The sequence below is a fragment of the Ips typographus genome, linkage group LG11 (genome assembly GCF_016097725.1).
Source record: "Ips typographus isolate SLU linkage group LG11, UJ_Ityp_2.0, whole genome shotgun sequence".
NCBI classification, from domain to species: Eukaryota; Metazoa; Arthropoda; class Insecta; order Coleoptera; family Curculionidae; genus Ips; species Ips typographus.
This window is the reverse complement of record NC_138432.1, coordinates 7,257,961-7,278,207: the sequence shown is the minus strand read 5'-3', so window position 1 is coordinate 7,278,207 and position 20,247 is coordinate 7,257,961. Positions and strand designations below refer to the sequence as shown.

The following is a 20,247-nucleotide window of genomic DNA, read 5'->3' as shown; positions in this document are numbered from 1 at the left end:
TGTTGTTAGTTTAATAGAAACGTAGTGTAATATTAAACAATTATTAATTATTTTATTTTAAATATGTTGTAACTTGGTGACGGTTAAGAAAATGAAAAAATTTTGTCTTTTTTAAAAATACTGACACCATTGCGATCAATAAGCTTATGTATCTGTAAAAATTGGTTAAGTACACTTTATTTATTTAAGGATTTCATAAAAGCTAAGCAAATTATTTCTTTTTCATGTGGTAGTTGCCTTTAAAAGAAAATGTATGTATCAGAAATTAAACTGAAATCTAATTTTTATAAATGTTTACAGGAGGAGTTTTATCCTTCTTAAAATCTTGTGACAAATTTAGTGTAGGTTGACCATAGTCCAGATATTTGTTATTTTTTTAAACATTGACAGGTGAAAGATAAGATGAATTAGCTACCGCAATAGATGAGGAAACATTTTTAGACAAAATAAAGTAAAAAACTGAATGCTTTCGAGCCGACCGTTCCCCTTGACGTTTTGATCTATTTACCTCTCTCAATTCCATCCAATCTTTCAATCAAGTCCCCGACAGCTTATCTGCTCTATGCCAACAATGGGCGGAACATCCGAATCGCCCCAAGTCCGTTTCAAACAGACTAATGGCCAGTCCTTCCGGACAATTTATGGCTCCAGTTCGTTGTTACGGCTCAATGTCGGAGAGAAAAGGTCCTAATTCCGTTTTAGATCTAGAAAAATTGACTTGGATCAGATAGAGACGAAAATAAACCACTCACAACATTCGCACCGGTTTGTTTTGACTTTTACCGTGCTTACCTTATCAACTTCACTTGAAACTCCCGCACAGAAAACCGTAACAACACTTAGCGTCATGGTATCCACTTGAAGATTACCATCGACCATTTCGATCAAAGATATGCATGTGTGAACGCCTCGAGATCGACTGAAACCATTTTAATTTGGTTTGCCGTTTGACAAAAGGTTAAAAAACTACCTGCAGAAACCCTTTTTCTTCCTTCCGGCCCAGCATGAAAATTAGAAGGGTTGCTTCTGGATTTTTTTTATTATTATAATAACCCCTGGAAGTCGCGCACAAAAGGAATTTACCTGTGCAGTCGCATATGGTGTAGAAAGGGCCGGCCGTTAAGTTAATGTGTTACATTTGCATGTTTCGAACGGTTTTTTCGCCAGTCAGTTGCAGTTCAAAGTTTACTGGGTAAGAAAGTACGTCGTAAGTTAAAATTTAGCAGTTTTAAATATGTAAGTAAGGTTTAGTTTAGTATAGAATTACAAAACTTAAATGAATGTGTTTTACATCATATTTGTAATAAACAATTTACTGGTCTACCAACAGAAAAATACTTTTTTGTAAAATGACTGAAATGCATTAAAGTGAAATGCGTGAAAAGTATTCAAGCATTCTTATGAAGAGCTGGAATACGTGTGCAACCCTCTTTATTTTTAATTTTAGGGGAATTTATCACACATTTTCAATAATTAATCAATACAGATTTTTTGATGAATCACCTTGTATAAGGTTTAATGACAGATCAATAGAGTGTACTTTAAGTAAAAAAATATTAAAATTGTTATTATTAATGCAAAAAAATTGTATTACAATTATCTGAAAATTGCTACATTGTCGTGTTTTTGATTTTCAATTGGTGAATGTTTTTTTGGACTTATCATTTGTCTGGTAAAACGTCAGCCATTTTGCTACTTACGTTAGGTTAAGTAAGACTTGAACTATTACTTAACTAATTTGAACTTGTAATTTGTGCAAAAGTACTTTAAGAAACAAATTTTCATAGCCTGTATTTCTCAACTTGCAATTGAGTCAAAAGTCTCTTTCTCAAAGAGGCTCAAATTTAATAAAGACATCGTTTAAATGTATATTATATGTATAAGGTCCTCTCTAAATTAGGTTTAGGTAATTGGTGAAATTGTCAGGTTATTCAAAGTCAAAAAACCAAATTTTTTAAAAATCAAACTGAAAAAACAACTAAAGCGGAGAAACATCAAATATTCCAACTATACATGCAGATTTTCAGGTAAATTTAATTTTTTCTCATTCTTTATATACTCTTGGCTTGGTATATTGCATATGAAGTTGGTCGATTAAACGATTTTAGATTCGTAGCATCCACATACTTAACCCCGTTTTTGTCAGGGAATTCTTTAGGGGAATTTAACGGGTGCGTGTCCTTTCCAGGTAGTTTTTCAGCGCATAATTTTACACATTATAATATTCTGCATACGCTAGTAGGGCATTAGTTTGCGCAGATGTTTCGGAAGGGTTCCAAAAGGGATATAGACGGGTTGACACTATTATCCTCGTCTATTGATTTTTTTCCAATGAGTACTATCGGTTTTACATACCCAAAAAATGCGTGCTTTTAAAGTGGGGTGACGATAAAGCGGCGGTGGATTATAAATCGAGCGAGGTTTTTTTCCTCTCTAAGCCTTTTACAGACTTCTATTATGTAATGAAAGGAAAACTCAGATACGTAATTACAGTAAAAGGTGGATGGAGATAACATTACGGTCCTGGATGAGCAGACCCGGTCATAAATAAATCCATAAAAACGGATCCCTTTCTATAATATATATCGAGAGACGGGAGTTTTTCCTTGTGACCGCGGTCCATTGCGTCTAATATACGGCCTCAAATTCCGATATGGAAACTGGGAGGCCATAAATTCAAAATTGAGCCGGCTATAAGCAAAAGTTTCCATCTTCATCGAATTTCAGGACTGATATATATTCACGGTCCTTATAAAAAGGTAAGCGCCTTTTTTCTTGTCAAAACTGTAGCTGCAGTTTTTGATGGTCAACTTTCAAATCAAGTACGGTTGAACGTTATGGCAAACTAAATAATACGGAAATACCTCCATTAAAAACCCCCTATTCAGCTAAAATATTTGTTCTAGACAAAAGGGAAAAGGAAAACAAGAAACCTCTACAAGGCGGAACATCTGAACACACTTATAAAACAGGGATTTCTAAAATAAACTCCTTCAGGGACGACCGGGTCCGGCGACCCTTTTCCCGAATTTCCACCCCCTCAGGGGGGGACAAGGGGCACCAGGACTCAGACCCTCTGTTATCAGCGTCCGGCCAGACTTCCTAGGCATTACCATACCGACTCGGGAATAGCCGATATTACGGGAAAGAGGCTTTGGCCGTCTTTTATTTGGAGCCCTGAAAAATAGCAAGTTTGTCCCGAATATTTGCGGGGACAGAAATGTTTATTCCGAGGCGGTTTTTTTTTTCTTGTCGTGGCGATGCAAATGCTAAAATATTACCTTAAAGTTGCCAAACGGACCGCTATAATTTTACTTTTGTTTTTTTCCATTGTCAGAGAAGTTTATTTAACGTATACACAGTGGTTTTTATGATCTAGCGCAGCTTACTAAAATAAAGTATTTTTGTTTTTCTTTTCTGTGAAATGCTCAAAAGTTTTGTGGTTAGCATTTAGCACCAGGTGAAGAAGCAGTTAAAAACAAACATTTTGAGTTTTTTACAGTCGCTGATACTTCAAAAATGACGGAGATACATAATTTTCAAAATTTGGATGCAATTTCCAAAAAACAAATAAAAAAAGTCAAGTATTTTGGAAATGGTTAGAGTTACGGAAATTTGCAGGAGAGTAAAATTGTTCAAAATGATCTTCTGCACCTAGTGGACTATGTTTACACGCACTTAGAATGGAGTTAACGAGGTTACAACTAGCAGAGCGTTAGTTTGAAATTTCATGATTTTTTGAGCACCCTGTATAAGTGCAATCATGCTATAGAAAGCACGAGGTGAAAGAGCAGTTAAAGATGAGCATTTTGAGCTTTTTACAGTCGCTGATACCTCAAAAATGGCAGAGATACATAATTTTCAAAATTTGGATGAAATTTCCAAAAAACAAGTAAAAAAAGTCAAATATTTCGGAAACGGTTAGAGTTACGGAAATTTTGTAGGAGAGCAAAAATATTCAAAATGACCTTCTGCACCCAGTGGACTATATTTACACGTACTTAGAATTGGGTTAACAGGTTAACGCGGTCCCATCTGACAGAGCGTTAGTTTTAAATTTTATTATTTTTTGAACGCCCTGTATAGGTGCAATCATGCTGTAGAGAGCACGAGGTGAAAGAGCAGTTAAAGACGAGCATTTTGAGCTTTTTTAAGTCGCTGAAACGCCAAAAATACCACAGATCCGGAATTTTCAAAATGTTGATGCAATTTTAAAAAATCTCGGAAACGGTTAGAGTTACGAAAATTTTTCAAAACACCAAAAATGTTAGACATAACCTATTTTGCAAATCGATTTCTAAAAGAGTGAAAAGCTCCAGTAGTTTTGCCTAAATTGTTTATTGTTATGGTTAAATGACAAGAAGCTAAACATCGCTCATGAAAGAAATAAACGCAAAAGAAAAATAATAGGACTAGAACATAAGATGATATTTTATATATGATGCTAACATCTTTATGAGATATTCCAGTCAAAACGATGCTCTACTCTAAAGAAGCACAGAAGAGGAATAAAGAATTAAACGAGGAAGAATAAAATATGCAGAGAGGAGAGAAGGAAGAAAGGCTTCAGAGCAGAAGAGTACATTTTTAAGTGTCACAATTTGAGAATTTTTACAAAGTTTTAATCTTTCAATTATTAAAGGAAACAAAATAATAACTTCAATATCAATTTTTGACAATTTAGTTTCAGTAAAAAAATCTTAAAACGACATTTTTTTTAGAGAAATTACAATTTTGACAAACGAAATTTGGGTTGTAAGATAATTTCTTCATCAACATGAAGATAATAATTAAATAACTCCGTTATTTTTGCACTGACATTGTCAAGAAAAGAATTCTTCTGCAAGGTTTTACAACAATTCAGCAAAAGATTTTGACGTACTTTTTGCTGGACAGAACTTATGGTTTTAACAAAAAAAGTCTTAATTCATCATTCATTTTCAAAATCATTTTTGAGACATAATAGTAGTAAATTAGTAGTTTCAATATTATATTTAGTTGCAAAAGGTATAACTTTACATGTTTCTCTCTTGAAAAGAAGAATAAAAGTGAAAGTTACAGTAAGGGTAAAATATTACTTGCACCTTTCCTACAAGACACCAAACGTTCGAACGGTTCAGGTTCATTTTTTCTCACGTTTTTTTTAAGTCTCTACCTGCAAACCCCGTTACTTTTTTCTTCCCCTTTCTTATTTTAATCAATTTTTGGGGTGAGTTTCTCGATCATTTGTGCAAGTTTTATACCTGCAACCGTATCACTACTACAATATTGACCTTTTCGTCCTAACAGCATTTTCCAGCGATTTGGACAACTTTTACGGGTGTTGACTTTCAGATGAAGTGGAATAATGTATTTTGGACGTCTTGAGAGTCGTATGTGAAAGTAAAATAACTGAAATAGTGATAAAACGCTGCTAAACAGAGCTACCTGTTTACTGAAAACCGTCAAATCGTTCAACAAAAGGGTGTGGTGAACCGTGTAATTGATACCGGTTATTATGGGATTTTTACCCCAAAAACGACAAAATTTCACCCTAACTAACACCTCAAACCAGGGATTGTTGGGTGTTTTCGGGCCCTAGAAATAACATTTTTATAATTCCTCAGGCGTCCCTGTTTACCTATAACACAAAAAAAAAGGGGACGAGGTGCTCAATAATGCTCTTACTATTGACTATTTTCGGAGATTTGTGTGACTTTTTAGGGGATAATGACGCTTATCAGATTAATCATGTACTCGACGTAAATAACACTCAAAAAACGTGTCGAGCACACTATTGGGGTTTGATTTTAATCGGTTTTGTTCAGTTGAGGACTTGATAAGGCCCGGTTTTTTCAATCCGTACCAGGAAAAGAGCATTAAAAATTTGTTAAGGTATCGACCAGGAGATTACATGCAAGTAATCTTCCAGGGCGGTCTTCTCCTATAATCTCTGGTAAGTCCTTTTCCATATAAAGATCCAACAGGAAATCTCTCAAATTTTACATTATATGACGATGTATCTCGCATTTGCTTATGGAAAGGATGAAGGTTTTACAAAGTTTAAATATTTGATCAGTCCATTAGTATTTGAATATATTAAAACAACTCAGGGTTAAAAAGACTACTATACGGATAGAGTGATCTATAGGGTAGTCAAAAATATTGTGCATAGTAGTGTTTAATAGTATATTACGTAACTAGTGCTGTAAGAAGCATTTTACGTACGAGCACGTGTGATGTACTATACTTTATCTACGACCAAGTGTAAAGTCCTGTTTTCGCAACTCATATAAGTCAGCGTAGTTTTTTTTCAAAAACGTGGTAAAACCATTATTTATGGGAACATTACACTTAAGAACAAATGGTAAGAAGAACAAAAGGTAACACACTATACAGTATTGTGGAGACGACTGTGTGTTATTCCCTACTTTTCGTATTCTGATTACTCCATACTGAGTGATAATGAACTTCTCTTTTATTACCTGATGAACAATGAATTACGCGATATAATGCAAATATACTCTAATAAAGCAAGAAATGAAAACAAATTCAATTTCCTCCAGCAATAGAGTAGTTAGTTTATGGCCACTGTGCTCTTTTTACAGCTGTGCGTAAAGAGGATTATTACGTAATGGAAAACTATGCGTAATTAGCTATTTACACTGAGATCGTAGGTAAAACAATTTGAATAACTCCAATTATTGGTAGAATAATAAAATTGGAGATACAAAACTGTGAAATGTTTTTTCAATTTTATTAGACAAACGAAGAACACTTTAACTTTGTAATACTACTTAATGTATTCGTTACCGTGTAATAATACTATGATAAACCAAAATTATCCTTTTGGCTTAGAATGTACCAGAGTGGCTTTATTAAGACTATGACAAACAAAAAAAGGTTTGTTAACCGCATGTGGAGTGTCTGGCTTTAGGTTTCCCATATTTCGTGCCTCGACAGGGCTCAAAAGGGTTAAAAAATAGGGATGATGCACCCGACTATAGCACCTCTAAGCCGATGTGCAGATGTCATTACCGATATCCCTGTACGGGACAATGTACCTTTTACACCGGCTTTTGCCAGACCCTTTAGATATAGATCAGATTTACTACAGTGTGGTAGTAAAAGGTTTGTTACTGTGATCCTAGAGTAATTGATTTATAAGTTTTGTTGCTTTTTTTACACCTTAAAATAGTGATACACTACGCGTTGTGTAAGTAATTTAACGTTGTGGCTATCTAGGCGACTGAAGACCATCTCGTTAGGTTTTGTTCTAGGTAAGTACCTAATAAATATTAGCAAGGAGTTTTTGGTTAGTGAGTTTCAATGACAGAGTGAGTGTACAAGGACATGAATTTCTATTATTTAACTCCATTTTTAAAACCTTGTAATGTGAAACTGAAAATGTTAGCAAACCAACAAAATAACACTTTAAAAAACCACTTATTAACTAGTAAGAGGGTTTGATTATCAAGGAGAAATAGGGTCCAAACAAGGAACTCGTTGCCATTATATCCAGGCTATACGTCAAGCTTATTCCAGAGGCAGTCCAGTGAATTCCCTTCCAATCTTGGGCTTATTTCTTCAAAGTAGGGATGGGAGGATAAGCTGCTGACCCACGTACATTTTGACCTAAGAAGCTTACCCGAATTTTTCAGGCAGAATTGGTTTTAAAAAGTGCAGATTACAAAACCATCAACAATGATAATATTAATGTTCTTATTTTGTTCCTGCTATCAATGTCGACAGTGGTTCAGTGAAAATTAGATTTGAATTTGTCAACAAAAGTTCATGTAAGGTCAGGTGATTACCCTAAAAATGTGCCGTAAATAAGTTGACGTTTTATAAAACTAACTCCATGTCAGCTTAAACATTTTACAAGGATTATTAATGACTCTCCATTCGACACTAAATGCATCAAAGTTAGGCAGAGTACACACACAGTGGCTAAAATTTATTACCCATCAGGTTAACGAAATTGACGGAATCGACTAAATTACAAGTTATTGATTCCTCCAAGGCCCCGACGAGATTAAGAAAGTTTCCTGTTGAAGTTTTGGACACAACCACTTGATTAAGTAGGGTGGACCTCAGTGACACAAACAATTTAATGCTGGCTTGTGCTTTGGATTTAATACTCCAACGTACCCGTTTACGTACTGAGAAGTTTGGGTAACTAGCTTAGAATTAATAACGGCTGTTTCAGTTCTATTTTGCACAAAAATTACCACCAAATTTAACGAACATAGTGAAGAAACCCCTATAATTTAGTTTGTTGGAAAGCATTCTTTGAGACTGTAGATCAGTTCTCCATTATGTAAACTTAGATATTCTACTACATGTACAGTGATTTTGTTATGTGATGTTTAATTTTCTATATTCATTATAAAAGATATACCAATGCGTTGTGGAAACGTATCCAAATTCAAATTTGTTGTAAACAAATGTTTATCTGCAATCAAAAGTGTACAGTAAAATAACAAACATTCAAGACCTGCAAGATCATACTGCATATGTGTATGAATGAGTATATTGCCGGATCTCATTTGTTTCGAGAAAATTCATAAAAATAAGTAATACAAATTTGTTAACTAACTTACTTATTTTACATGTCAAAGTTGGTCAAACAAAAACGAAAGTAAAAATTCAAAAAGTATAAATAAATCGCAGACTATTAATATTAGGTATATGACATACTTAAAAGTTGAAAAGTTTCATAAAAGCTATCTATATATCTACCAAATATGAGTATTTTACCTTTAGAATCGCGATACAGATAATTTTTCAATATAGTAAAAACTAATATTTTACTAAAAAAAATAAAAAACTATTAGGTCTAGGTATATGATATTATTAACAAAAAATTTTTAAAATTTCATACAGAATCTAAAAATGTGTTAAAAAATAGGGTATTCCATTTAAGAAAACTAATATTTTATGTGCCACGCTTTTATGAACCACAGTGTATATCCAGGGTTGGCAAGTTTTGGACAGCCTGGTTTAAACCATTGGTTTTAACCCGGTTAAAACTGCCCTGGTCAAATTTGTTTTGGACACTTTAGTGGTCAAAATGGGTCAAAACCAAAAGGTTCAAAATTTAAAAAATATATATTAAATTGATTTAATCATTTTTTAAGAAATGTTTTACCTCAAAATATACAAACATTTGTATTCAAAATAAAAAAAATATAATTTTAAACAAAAAGAAACATTTAAACAACAAAAAGCCAACAAATTATAAACCTGCCTACTATACCTATATAGTTGGATTTTTACCTTTTGAGAATGACGTCATCTTTTTACATCTTTGTTTATCGCATATCAAACATATGAAATAAACAATTTTAGCAAAAAAGGCACGTTGTTAATTTTGTCGTCCTGACAAATTAAAAACGTTGACATTTACTGTCACTTTGATTTAAACGAAAATCAAAGGTATAAAAATGCTGCGCTGCAATGAGAAGGCCCAAATGCTAATTCTAAATGTGCTGCTTTTTTTCAAGTACGAAAAGAAACAGTTTCCAGATGTCAATTGAAACTCTCTAAAACTAATTTTTCAAAGCATTTGTAGGTTAAAATTTGTGATCTAATTCCAGACATGCGTGTTTTTTCACCTGCTTGACGTCATTCTCAAAGGGTAAAATTTTGACTATACATCCAGTCATTGCCTTCCTACCTTTCAAAATTTTTATCTTGTTTTATTTTTAAATTTAACATTCTATATACAGAAACTAATTTGTTACATTTTTCTATACCTAATTTATTAATTTTTTAATTTTTTATTCTAGGAATACATTTTTTATTTTGGTTTTAACCAGTTTCAACCATTTTGACCGGTTTTAACCAGTTTTGACCACTGTCCTGGTCAAAATCAAAAAAAGTGGTCATTTGCACATTCCTGTGTATATCCAAACCTAATGAAATAATGAACATTATGGTTGACTCACCCTGCCCTGTTTAGAAAAAGGACTTTTGAGCTGTTATTGTACTTTTGAGTTTGAATGATAATAATATGAGTATTTTACTTTGCAAATTGTATTTCTTAAAGGAGGAATAGATTATTCTAATAATTTCTAGGGAACTGAAAACCACCAGGGCGTAGAAGGGCCCCATACGATATTTTTCATAAATTCAAACTCGGAAATATGTGTTTGCAATGTTGTCAAACTAACAAATTCTACAATTGTGGTTTGAAGAGTGTTCGCAATGTGACAATGTTCTGTCAATGTCTCAAATTTTGAGTTACCCTTAAACCACCAAAATGGGTGTTATAGAAACTATGTTACCCAGCCATTGAGGTGTGTATTTAGAAAGTGAACATAACTAGAGATAAAAATACATCACTAGGTTTATTGGGTTAATTTTACATTACCAATCAACTATCTAGATTTATATGTCAATATATTTTATACAGTAAAATCCAAATTAAATGAGATTGTGCAACAATGTAAGGTATTTTGAATGTGACAAAAGAACCATCCAAGGAACTCAAAAGAGACTTTGGTACTACTGAAATGTTAACCCTTTTCTCTTTTGTTGATGATGTTTTAGTATAGATATAAATATTCGTTTTTAAAATACAGGATGTCCAAATTATTATTCTTCAACCTGTGGCAATGTAAATCAACACGTATAAAAAATGTAGTTTGACCACCTGATTCATCTCATCTGACCCTCAGGTCAAGCGGTGATGCTGCATTTCATTACAAGACCAAAACTAGATCATGTTAAGGGTCAAAGGGCCGACAAGGGATGTTGGGTCCAGCGCGTGTGTCTCGGTATTTTAGGGTGAATACTTCACATTGATAGCGCAATAATGGGATTATGCGGTCAGTGTTTAGGGTGTTCGTGACATTTGAACTAATTCCGGTCCTGAATCTTGTCATATTTACGTGCGAAGGGCTGGGCAGCGTCACATTGTGGCGTCAGAAGCTATCAGCCGTTTCCAGGGGCCCCGTGATTTAAATAAGCCCGGACTCGGGGTGGCTCCGGGGAATGGGATTTGGTTTTTGTCGCCAGACCGAGTTTATATGTCACTGTCGCAGCCAACTACCTAATTTAAGTCGATATATTCCGCGGCCAAATCCGTAAAAATGGCAACGGAACGAGCATTCTCCGGCCCCCCTTATTCTTCTCTCTTGGTAAAAAATCTCGCCAATCAGACTGGGGAATCGTTGGTAAGTCTATGATTTATAGTGCCAGTTTGTCGGATGACAACCCTGGCACGTTCGATTTTATTGAGAATGAGGATATTCCTACTTTGGGGTTTCAGAAACGAAAAACAACTTTATCATAAGTTTGCCAATGAATCATGTAATTATGTTAGTAGTTTATCAGCAAAGATGAAACAGAACATTTGGTCCTTACTTTCCGAAATATTTTGCTTAAGTTGCTTTTTTCCTATGGCCAATATCTCTGAGAACAACTTGTAGCATTTATACAGTGTGTCCAGAATAAGGAGGGCCACTATGGGGAACTTGGAAACGGTTAGAGATACACATTTAGTTAAATGGGAGAAAAGAAAATGGCTTTCATAAAACGACATTTAGAAAACTTGATTTTAGAGATATTTTGAAAAAAGTTAATTTTTGGATTTTATAGTTTATTTTTTTGTGATGTTAATACTGAACTAATAACACTTTTAAAGCTGTTTAAAGGGACATTATCAGAGTTTCACTCCGACGTTTCGTCTTTGCGGAACCATCATCAACCTCATTTTTTTAAATCATTGTTTTTTAATATCAGATTCTGAAAGCCCACTTGTTGTATGACACTTTATGGTTTATATGCGGTTTACTCTGTTTTTTGACCTAAATAAAGAAATGTCCTATTACGGATCCAAAAAATGTTTTTTGTTTTAATAATTATTTAGGTTATTTAGATGGTTATTATTAATTTAAACTTGTCATTAGTTTTGATCTAGGTCCAATATTAACGCAATACGTAAAAGCAAAAAATTCACTTTTTGCAAAACATGTCATTTTATTAAGGTCATGATTACGCAACTTTTCTCTAACCTTTTTCAAGATTTCCATAGTCGCCCTCCTTATCCGGGACACACTGTACAGGGTGTAATACTATCAAACTTTTAGTTAACTACTCTCATAGAAATGTTTTACAACATTTATTTTAAATTTTCCTTTAAACCAGTCTGTTACATCATATCCGAAGTCTCTTCTAAAAATTTTAAGTTGAATTGTGAACTCTGCTGAATTTGGTGAGAGTTTACACAAGACGTGTTGTTAAGCCTCACTTTTCGAAGATAACGAGAGAGTTAACTGTTAGAGTTAACTAATCCCACTAAACAGAGTAACCTCTAATTCATTTTTCTTGGAGCTGATAGAGAGATATTTCTTCATTTTAATAATTCTCAGAAAATAAAAAATTCATTGTTTGTCCACTATAGAAATACGAAACCAATTTATTTTTTGTTAAATACATAAATTGGTATCCACTCCTTTCTTGGAGTTGTTTTTGTCTGTATACTGATATGATAAAGTAAAAAAATATATGAACTATACAATATAGGCATGGTGGTATATCTGAGGGTAGTAATACTTGGGTTTTTATTACGCGGGTCTTCTGAATAGTCCTGCAGTAACAAGAAGGAAAAGAGAATAACATAAAGAAAGCAAATCCGTGCTGTTTGGATTTTTATGGCTCATTCTCGGGGCCATCAGGATAAAGTTAAGACGGGGCGTGAAATATGATAGCGAGTGGACCAATAAAAGAAACATAAACGGAGCCAAATAGCGGGAAAGTTTATTACGAAACCTAATTCTTTTAAAGTAAACATCAAAAGTAAAAGACCCGGGAGGATTTCATTATATCATTTTCGCGGGCGGCTTTTCTCGAATAGGATATGGTGGAATCAAACTGAGGATCGGATTTGCCGCTTATAAGAGAACGTTATCAAAATTTCTTTCTGGAAGAACTAAGGCATGGAAAGGAAGAGATTTTCTTTGATATCGGGGCATAAATCCGAATTTTATTCAGGCCCCATACTGCCCAATCTGGATCGGCATCAATATTTATTGTCACATTTACTCGGGAGCTATATCCACCCGAATATTGTCTATATAATTTACCATAGAAAATCCCTCAAATACAACCAATATGGTGTTCGAGTTTGGGGCCCGGGCATTTCCATTTTTGACTGGTCTTGATCCCGCGTAATAAATGGGCTGGGGGAGTTTATTTCCGATAAAACGCGCTCTTCCATTGTATGCCGGACCTAGGGTGTGGCCATTCGCCCTTCGTTCCAACAGGACGGACTTCGATTTAAACCCCCCTTGCCCGCTTAATTTCCTTTATGATTCATCTCAAACTACGTGCTAAAGCACCCAAACTCAAAGTCGGATCTTGCATGCGACAATTTTTTCCTTATCTTTGTCAGCTTCCAAGCATATTTCAATTTTGGGACTTCTTATCAAATAAGAATCTCACTGGGAGCTTTATATCAGTGGACAGACAATGGCTGGATGGAGACGGAACAAATTGTAAAGCAGACGGAAACACTTTGAGAAAATGTGCTTGGACTCATTGCCTTTTTGAACGGTTCATTGAGTAAACGCCAAATGGTGTCTATAGACAGGAAAAGTGCGGCAGATGTAGTTAACGGGTTAAAAATTAATTAACCTTTGGAAAGGCACCTTGATGAAGCGGAACAGACTCTGTCGACGGATAATTTATAATGAAGTCTTTGATGGAATTCGATTTCCTGGTTTTTTTTAAGTTGATACATCCAAGAACTATTCAATGAATAACAAGTTGTTGTTTGTTTATCAACACACTAATAAGTAGCACATGAAGTTGTTTTTCAATTTCATTTTCGATTAAGAAGAAAAGCTAAGTCAAACTTCATACATCAACAATGCAATTCACTGATTGGCATTTGCGCTGTTAATAAAAAGTTATCACGGCTTGATATACACTATTAATATCCTTAAAACAAAACATTTATTATAAATATAGTAATACGTCTGTCAACCAGGCTGGCTGATTATATTATTATAGTTTCTGCTATAACTGTGTTAATAAAAACGCTATAAAATCAGAGATACTAAAATTTGGACTAAGATGATTATTGCTTATTTGAGAGTTTCCCAAAATTCTGAAATTGTACTAAATGACTACTTTGTCTAAACGAGACCATACTCCCCCTAGAAACTGTATACCTTCCACTACTTTACATATGAACCACTTCGTCCCCCTGGCAAAATATAGATTTCTCAGTAAATAGCCACCCTATTACCGATCGTGGAGGGAATTTGTATTGAGAAAATCAAAGAACATAACAATCTTATTCGCATGCTAACAACGCTCGCAATGATGTGGCATCTTCTTTTATTGCTTCATGGGAATATGGCATTATCCTGAATACGTGGGACGGTCGTCGTTTTGCATTACATATTATAAAAATCCACCAAAAATCAAACAAATTTCCCAAAACAAAACTTAATATGATATATTTCAAATAAATAAGCTAATGTTTGTAATCTTCGATTACGAAACGTCCATAACTAATTTAATGAATCTTTTGACCTGCAACGATGCTGATTAGGGGGTCGAACAGTATATAAAGTCACATCGTTCAGTAAATACGTGATAATTTATAGTTTGAACTCAGTGTGCGATCAATAAGGAATTCAAAATGAAACATTTCATTGCTGTGCTTGTTTGTGCCTTTTTTGTCGCAGTTTCTGTAAGTAATCTTAAGAATAATAAGTAATTTTTTAGTGATATCATCAAAATAATTTCATAAATAAACCTATTTTTTTTTTATTAAATCTACATTAAAAAACTGCTCTTTATGAAGGAAACAGGATTACAGGAGTTAAACGCTTATATTATTTTATTTTTATTTTTTTGGTTACTTCCTCTTTTAAGCTTGCAAACTTTTTTTCAGTACTTTACATAAACTTTTAGAAACTTTTTGGTGTTTTGTACTTTTTTATATTATGTTATCGTTTTTCTCTCATTTGCCAAGTTATAATTAAGAAAATTAAAGCTTTTTGTCAATCCGGTACTTTCTTAACTAAGCGTGTTTCGAATAAGCAAACTATAGGTTTACAAAACCAAGGACACCCTGTATACTACTAAATCAAACCTCTGGTGTGAGTTCAGTATAAATTTCAGCTGATTCTCACCCTGATCCTGAAAGACACAAAAAGGAAAAAAAAATAAAACTAAAAGGATACGAATAATTAGGAAATAATATTAAAGAAGTTGCATTTAAGAATGATAACAATTAAACTAAAGAAAAAAAAGTAATTTTATTAAACTGATTCTGGTTTTTTAAATAACGATATACCATCAATTTAGTGTTTGTGACAAATTCAACAATCTGTTTTCTCTTTCCAACTTCGTATGACAATCCAAAGTGTCTAGGGAAGCTTTTAGGCAGCATTTTTAACTACTCAAAGCCTCCGAGAAGCTTTGTGGATTCAATTTGACAATCTGAAGGCATTGAAATGCTTTCTAAGCACAATTTTGACAACTCCAAAGCAGTAAGAATCTTTACAACTTAGTATAACAACCCATTGTGTCTAGGAAGGCTTCTGGGCAGCATTTTTGACTACTCAAAGCTTCCGAGAAGCTTTGTGGCTTCACTTTGACATTCTGAAGACAGTAAAATGCCTCCGGTGCACAATTTTTACTATAGCAAGGCAGTAAGAAGCTTCCCAATTTTGTGTGACAATCCAAAGTGTCTAGGGAAGCTTTTAGGCAGCATTTTTTACTACTCAAAGTTTCTGAGAAGCTTTGTGGCTTCAATTTGACAATATGAAGACATTAAAATGCTTTCTAGGCACAATTTTTACAACACCAAGGCAGTAAGAATCTTTACAACTTTATATGACAACCAAGAGTGTCTTGAAACTACTCAAAGCCACCAAGAAGCTTTGTGTCTTCAGTTTGACAATCTGAAGACATTAAAATGCTTTCTAAGCACAATTTTGACAACTCCAAAGCAGTAAGAAGCTTCCCAACTTGATTTGACAATTCAAAGTGTCTAGGGCTTCCAGGCAGAATTTTTGACTACTCAAAGCCACGAAGAAGCTATGTGACTTCAGTTTGACAATCTGGAGACAGTGAAGAGTAATAAGCTTCCCAACTTTGTTTTTTTAAATGACCAAACATTGTGCTCCGGTATTTTTACTTTCATTCTTGTATTTTGTTATTGTATATAATTTAATTGTTGAAATAATACCATTGACTATCGGGAAGCATTTATAACTGTCTGTGTATAAACAAGCACGTAACGAGATATGACAGATCAATTATTGACCTGGAGAAAATTTGTAAATAACAGCCTGATTATGATAAAAACTAAAACTAATTAGAGAGTGATTTGGTTCTTCTTTTAAGGCCTGTAGAATCTATTGTAACTCTCTTCAGCTTTAAGTTTTGGGTTTTTTTACTGAGTTATGTTACATACGATTTCCAAAACAGTGAAAATAGCAATGTTGAAATGCATTTCTTCATCAGTTTTATTAAAGAACGCTTCTGCACTAAACGTTCGTGAGACTTCCTAGAAAAACAATAGAAACCACTGAAAACTCTCTTTTTGGATAACTTTTGCATCTGCCGTAATCAACTTACTAAAAAAATCTGCAGAGAAATGACCAAATAATTTGTGATTTTGAAGTATAATAATCTCTTTTTTTTACATTATAGGCTCGTCCAGAGACCGATTCTGAAAGAGTGATTTCCGCTGGCAAAAACCGCATTAAGGAAGGACACAAAACTTGTCAGGCTAACCCAGCCACTGCCATAGATGATGCTGCCTTAGAACAGTTCTTGAGAAGCGGTGGTTCTCCTCCTGCTAACCTTGGACCTCATCTACTCTGCATTTCTAAGGTTTTCACTCCCTTATTTACTTTCTACAGCAAAAGGCAGTAATTTTTTTGAAATTGTAGTCTGCTGGCTGGCAAAACGAAGACGGTTCCGTCAACACTGCTGAGATTGACAGGAGGATTTCATCACTTTATCCTGATGCTGCTGAAAGGAAACGCGTTTTGGGAGGTTGCTTGACCCCCCAGGACACTCCCGAAAAAACTGCCCAACAAATTTTCAAGTGCTACAGAACTCACGTGGCAAGATTGGGCGGTAGCACTCAACACGAACATTAAAATGTATGACATAATATTTCTGAATAAAATTATTTCAGTTTAAAAAAATCGGTACTTTTTTAAAATAAGACAAAACTGCATTTACACTACAAACTGTAGTACTACGGCCCAAAGCAGGTCAAAGATGACTGTAATGAGTTTTCAATTCCCTGGGGCTTTTAACTGAAGCCACAGCTTATTGTATCCGCCTTTTCCTTATTTTCTCTCGGCACACAGTCCCTTTGTCTGTAGTCCTTTTGTTTTAGTTTTTTAGGGGATAATGGGTCAGGTTGTGTTTTCTTTTCCTGCGAGTATGGCCGAAACGACAAAGGGCGAAACAAACCTTCATCATTTTGCAGGACCGAATGGCAAACATCGGCCACAGATGTTTGTAATGATCTTGCTTTCAACCAATATTGCGTATCCCGGGGTCAGCTTGATATGTTGAGGAGTGCTACATAATATAAATAGAGTTTTTTTTTCATAAGGGGGAGGGTTAAAAAATTGCCCAATTTTCGGAGGATTATCCCAATTAGTTACACCTAATTAGAATCTATACCAACGTAAGGCAGTATAGTGTTAATAGTGGTAGGGACAAATTATCCATACACAGAAATTAAAACTATCCAAACAAACGATGTAAAGTTGAAATAAAGGACTTATTCCTAAGGAATTAAGTTAAACTATTTTTCTCCATTGAAATATACGCAATATTGGCATTCTTCTTTGCAAAAGGTTGTCAATGGCCGTTTACAAGGGTTGGATTTCTTGTCGAAGGGGCTAACTTAGGACAGCGGCCAGGCCGGACATGAATAATGCATGCCGCAGATGCCGAATACGTGTAGCTGCTCGAAAAGGGTCCGGTCCAAAGGGTGGCGGTTGTTAAACCGGGAGGTCTCCCGGATTCCTCCGGGATAATGGAGATGGCGTACTTAATTTGTGGTGATAAATACGTCAGGTGGATTACGATTTCTTTGTCGAAACCATTAAAATTACGACAGAGCCCTTTACAGACGGAAACGAACCTTTTTTCAGCAGCTATTATGTGGGCAGTTTGTTTTCTAAAGGGCAGCAACGACGTTTGGATCGAATTACTCTCCACTTTGAATTTTCTTTGGTTCATTGTAGACCCTTTAAGTTGAGGCGACATTTGACAAGCCCTTTCTTAATTCCCTTTTAAACTTTCTTACTATATAACTGGCTAAATAGGTTTTTGTTTGACTATTCGTCGGGGATATTATACCACCCATTAGCTCTGTCGGTTCTCTTTTTATGTTGTTTCTAAGTGGCTTGAAGCGCTTTTTTTGTTTTGGACGAATAAATCAAACAGCCGGGAACAGGGAAATCTATCAATGCTAGATATGGAAATTTCGTGAAAAAATGATATAGTAAATTATATCGGCAGACAGCAACTTTCCCGAGGGCCGTCGGTCGACAGCCAAATAATTGAATGATTCTCGCTGGCATTCTAGCAGGAATATTGTATAGGGACGTGGGGAGTTCGGTTGTTTATTTATTGAACTAACCGATCCTGTTATTGCTTTAGTGAAAATTTTGTTTTTACATTAAGAGAACAAAACACAGTAATTCTTCCTTGTTACACCATTATTACAATCCAGAATTATTCATTTTATTGGGTAAAAAAATCAGATATCAAGCATAATTTTAAACTAACAATCTTAAAGTAAACTACACCTTGCGTAAACTTAGGACAAAATTAGTGCAAATACTTAGGAGCCTCGAGAAACCCTTGAGGTTAAAAGGCAATATAAATTCTGATACACGGTATCCCCGAAGATACCTAACATAAGTCCGTCCGAGACGCAAAAATTCCATTTCAACAGGAAGATTAGAATTCCCCGAGGGACCTGGTTCACGTCCTAAGAATGCAGCCCGAGACCGGACTGTTTGGAAAAAGGGAAGGCCGCAACTCTTTGGGGAGTCGTCCTGGCAAAATTACATTCTTGTCGGCTCCGTCCGTTGCGAGTTTGCCAATGTGGTTTAGGCAAACAGGAATGAATGTTCGAGAGGAACATCCCTTTGAGGACTTTTTACACCACTATTGAATCATCTCAATTTCGTTACTTTAGTCTCGTAATGTATTTTTGTTGATTTTTATTGACTATTTATATTATTTATAAAGAGAACAATACCATGAACACAGTAAAGTATAAAAGAGAATCGGTTAAATAATAACTTTGAAAATTTCAAACATTTTGAAGTTATCTGAATAGAACGCAATAAAATGTAAATTCAAAAGAAAGTTGTCATCTATGATAATATTTTAGATGACAACTACTATCGTTATGTGTAGTCTCTGTTCAGTAGCCTTTCATTTTATATGGAGCAGTTTCTGTGTCCAAAATGCCGTTAGTCAAGTACCTATAATGAAAAGGAACAAATTCTCATATCGAGACTTTTCATAGCCAGAGACGTCTAAATGTCACTGACAACCTTCTAAAAATTGTCAAATAGTGTCTTAAAGCTTCCCAGACTAGTTTTAAATTGTAAGGTCTGTAGGACCGTATTGAATATGCCAAATACCTCAAAATGCTACTGGAAAATTTCTGAAAAGTTCTAGAGTCCTCTACAACCGTCAAACTTTCCCAGAACAGTTTTAAATTGCCAGAGGCCTCTAGAACCATTTTGAAATTTCCATAGACCTCTAAATGCTATTGGGAATCTTCTAAAAAGTCCAAGAGCCCTCTACAAGTGTCTTAAACCTTCCCAGACTGGTTTTAAACTGTCAGAGATCTCTAGTTACCATTTTCAACGTGCCAAAGAATTCTAAATGCTACTGAGAAGTTTCTGAAAACTTCCAGAGCCCTCTACAACTGTCTTTAACTTTCTCAGAACTGATTTAAATTGCCAGAGGCCTCTAGGACCATTTTGAAAATTCCATAGACCTCTAAATGCAGTTGAGAACCTTCTAAAAAATGCCTGAAGCCTCTATAAGTGTCTTAAACCTTCCCAGACTTGTTTTAAATTGTCTGAGGCCTCTAGGAGAATTTTGAATCTGTCAGAAACCTCTAAGTGCCTGAAAAGCTTCTAAAAATCACCAGAAGCATCAGCAAGAAAAATGACAGAAGGCACAGTAGGAAAAATAATTGTTATACTGACTTCTTTGAAAATATCTAAATCAAATAAAACCCAA

The 20,247-nt window shown here is 34.7% G+C and overlaps 1 protein-coding gene across 1 annotated transcript; it reads left to right on the top strand.

Annotated features, from left to right (window-relative positions):
• Positions 1 to 14,526: 14,526 nt before the first annotated feature.
• Positions 14,527 to 17,162, top strand: LOC145735416 (B2 protein-like). The gene is made up of 3 exons (XM_081989316.1): positions 14,527 to 14,686; positions 16,660 to 16,842; positions 16,902 to 17,162. Exons 1-3 carry the CDS (start codon positions 14,636 to 14,638, stop codon positions 17,112 to 17,114), a joined length of 447 nt encoding a protein of 148 aa, XP_081845442.1. The 5' UTR covers positions 14,527 to 14,635; the 3' UTR covers positions 17,115 to 17,162.
• The last annotated feature ends 3,085 nt before the right edge of the window (positions 17,163 to 20,247 follow it).

Excerpts from the sequence above, each read along its gene's own strand:
- LOC145735416 (XM_081989316.1), top strand. The coding sequence starts at position 14,636 with ATGAAACATTTCATTGCTGTGCTTGTTTGTGCCTTTTTTGTCGCAGTT. Across the intron at positions 14,687-16,659 it reads CCTTTTTTGTCGCAGTTTCT|GCTCGTCCAGAGACCGATTC; the intron begins GTAAGTAATCTT and ends TTTACATTATAG. Across the intron at positions 16,843-16,901 it reads ATCTACTCTGCATTTCTAAG|TCTGCTGGCTGGCAAAACGA; the intron begins GTTTTCACTCCC and ends TTGAAATTGTAG.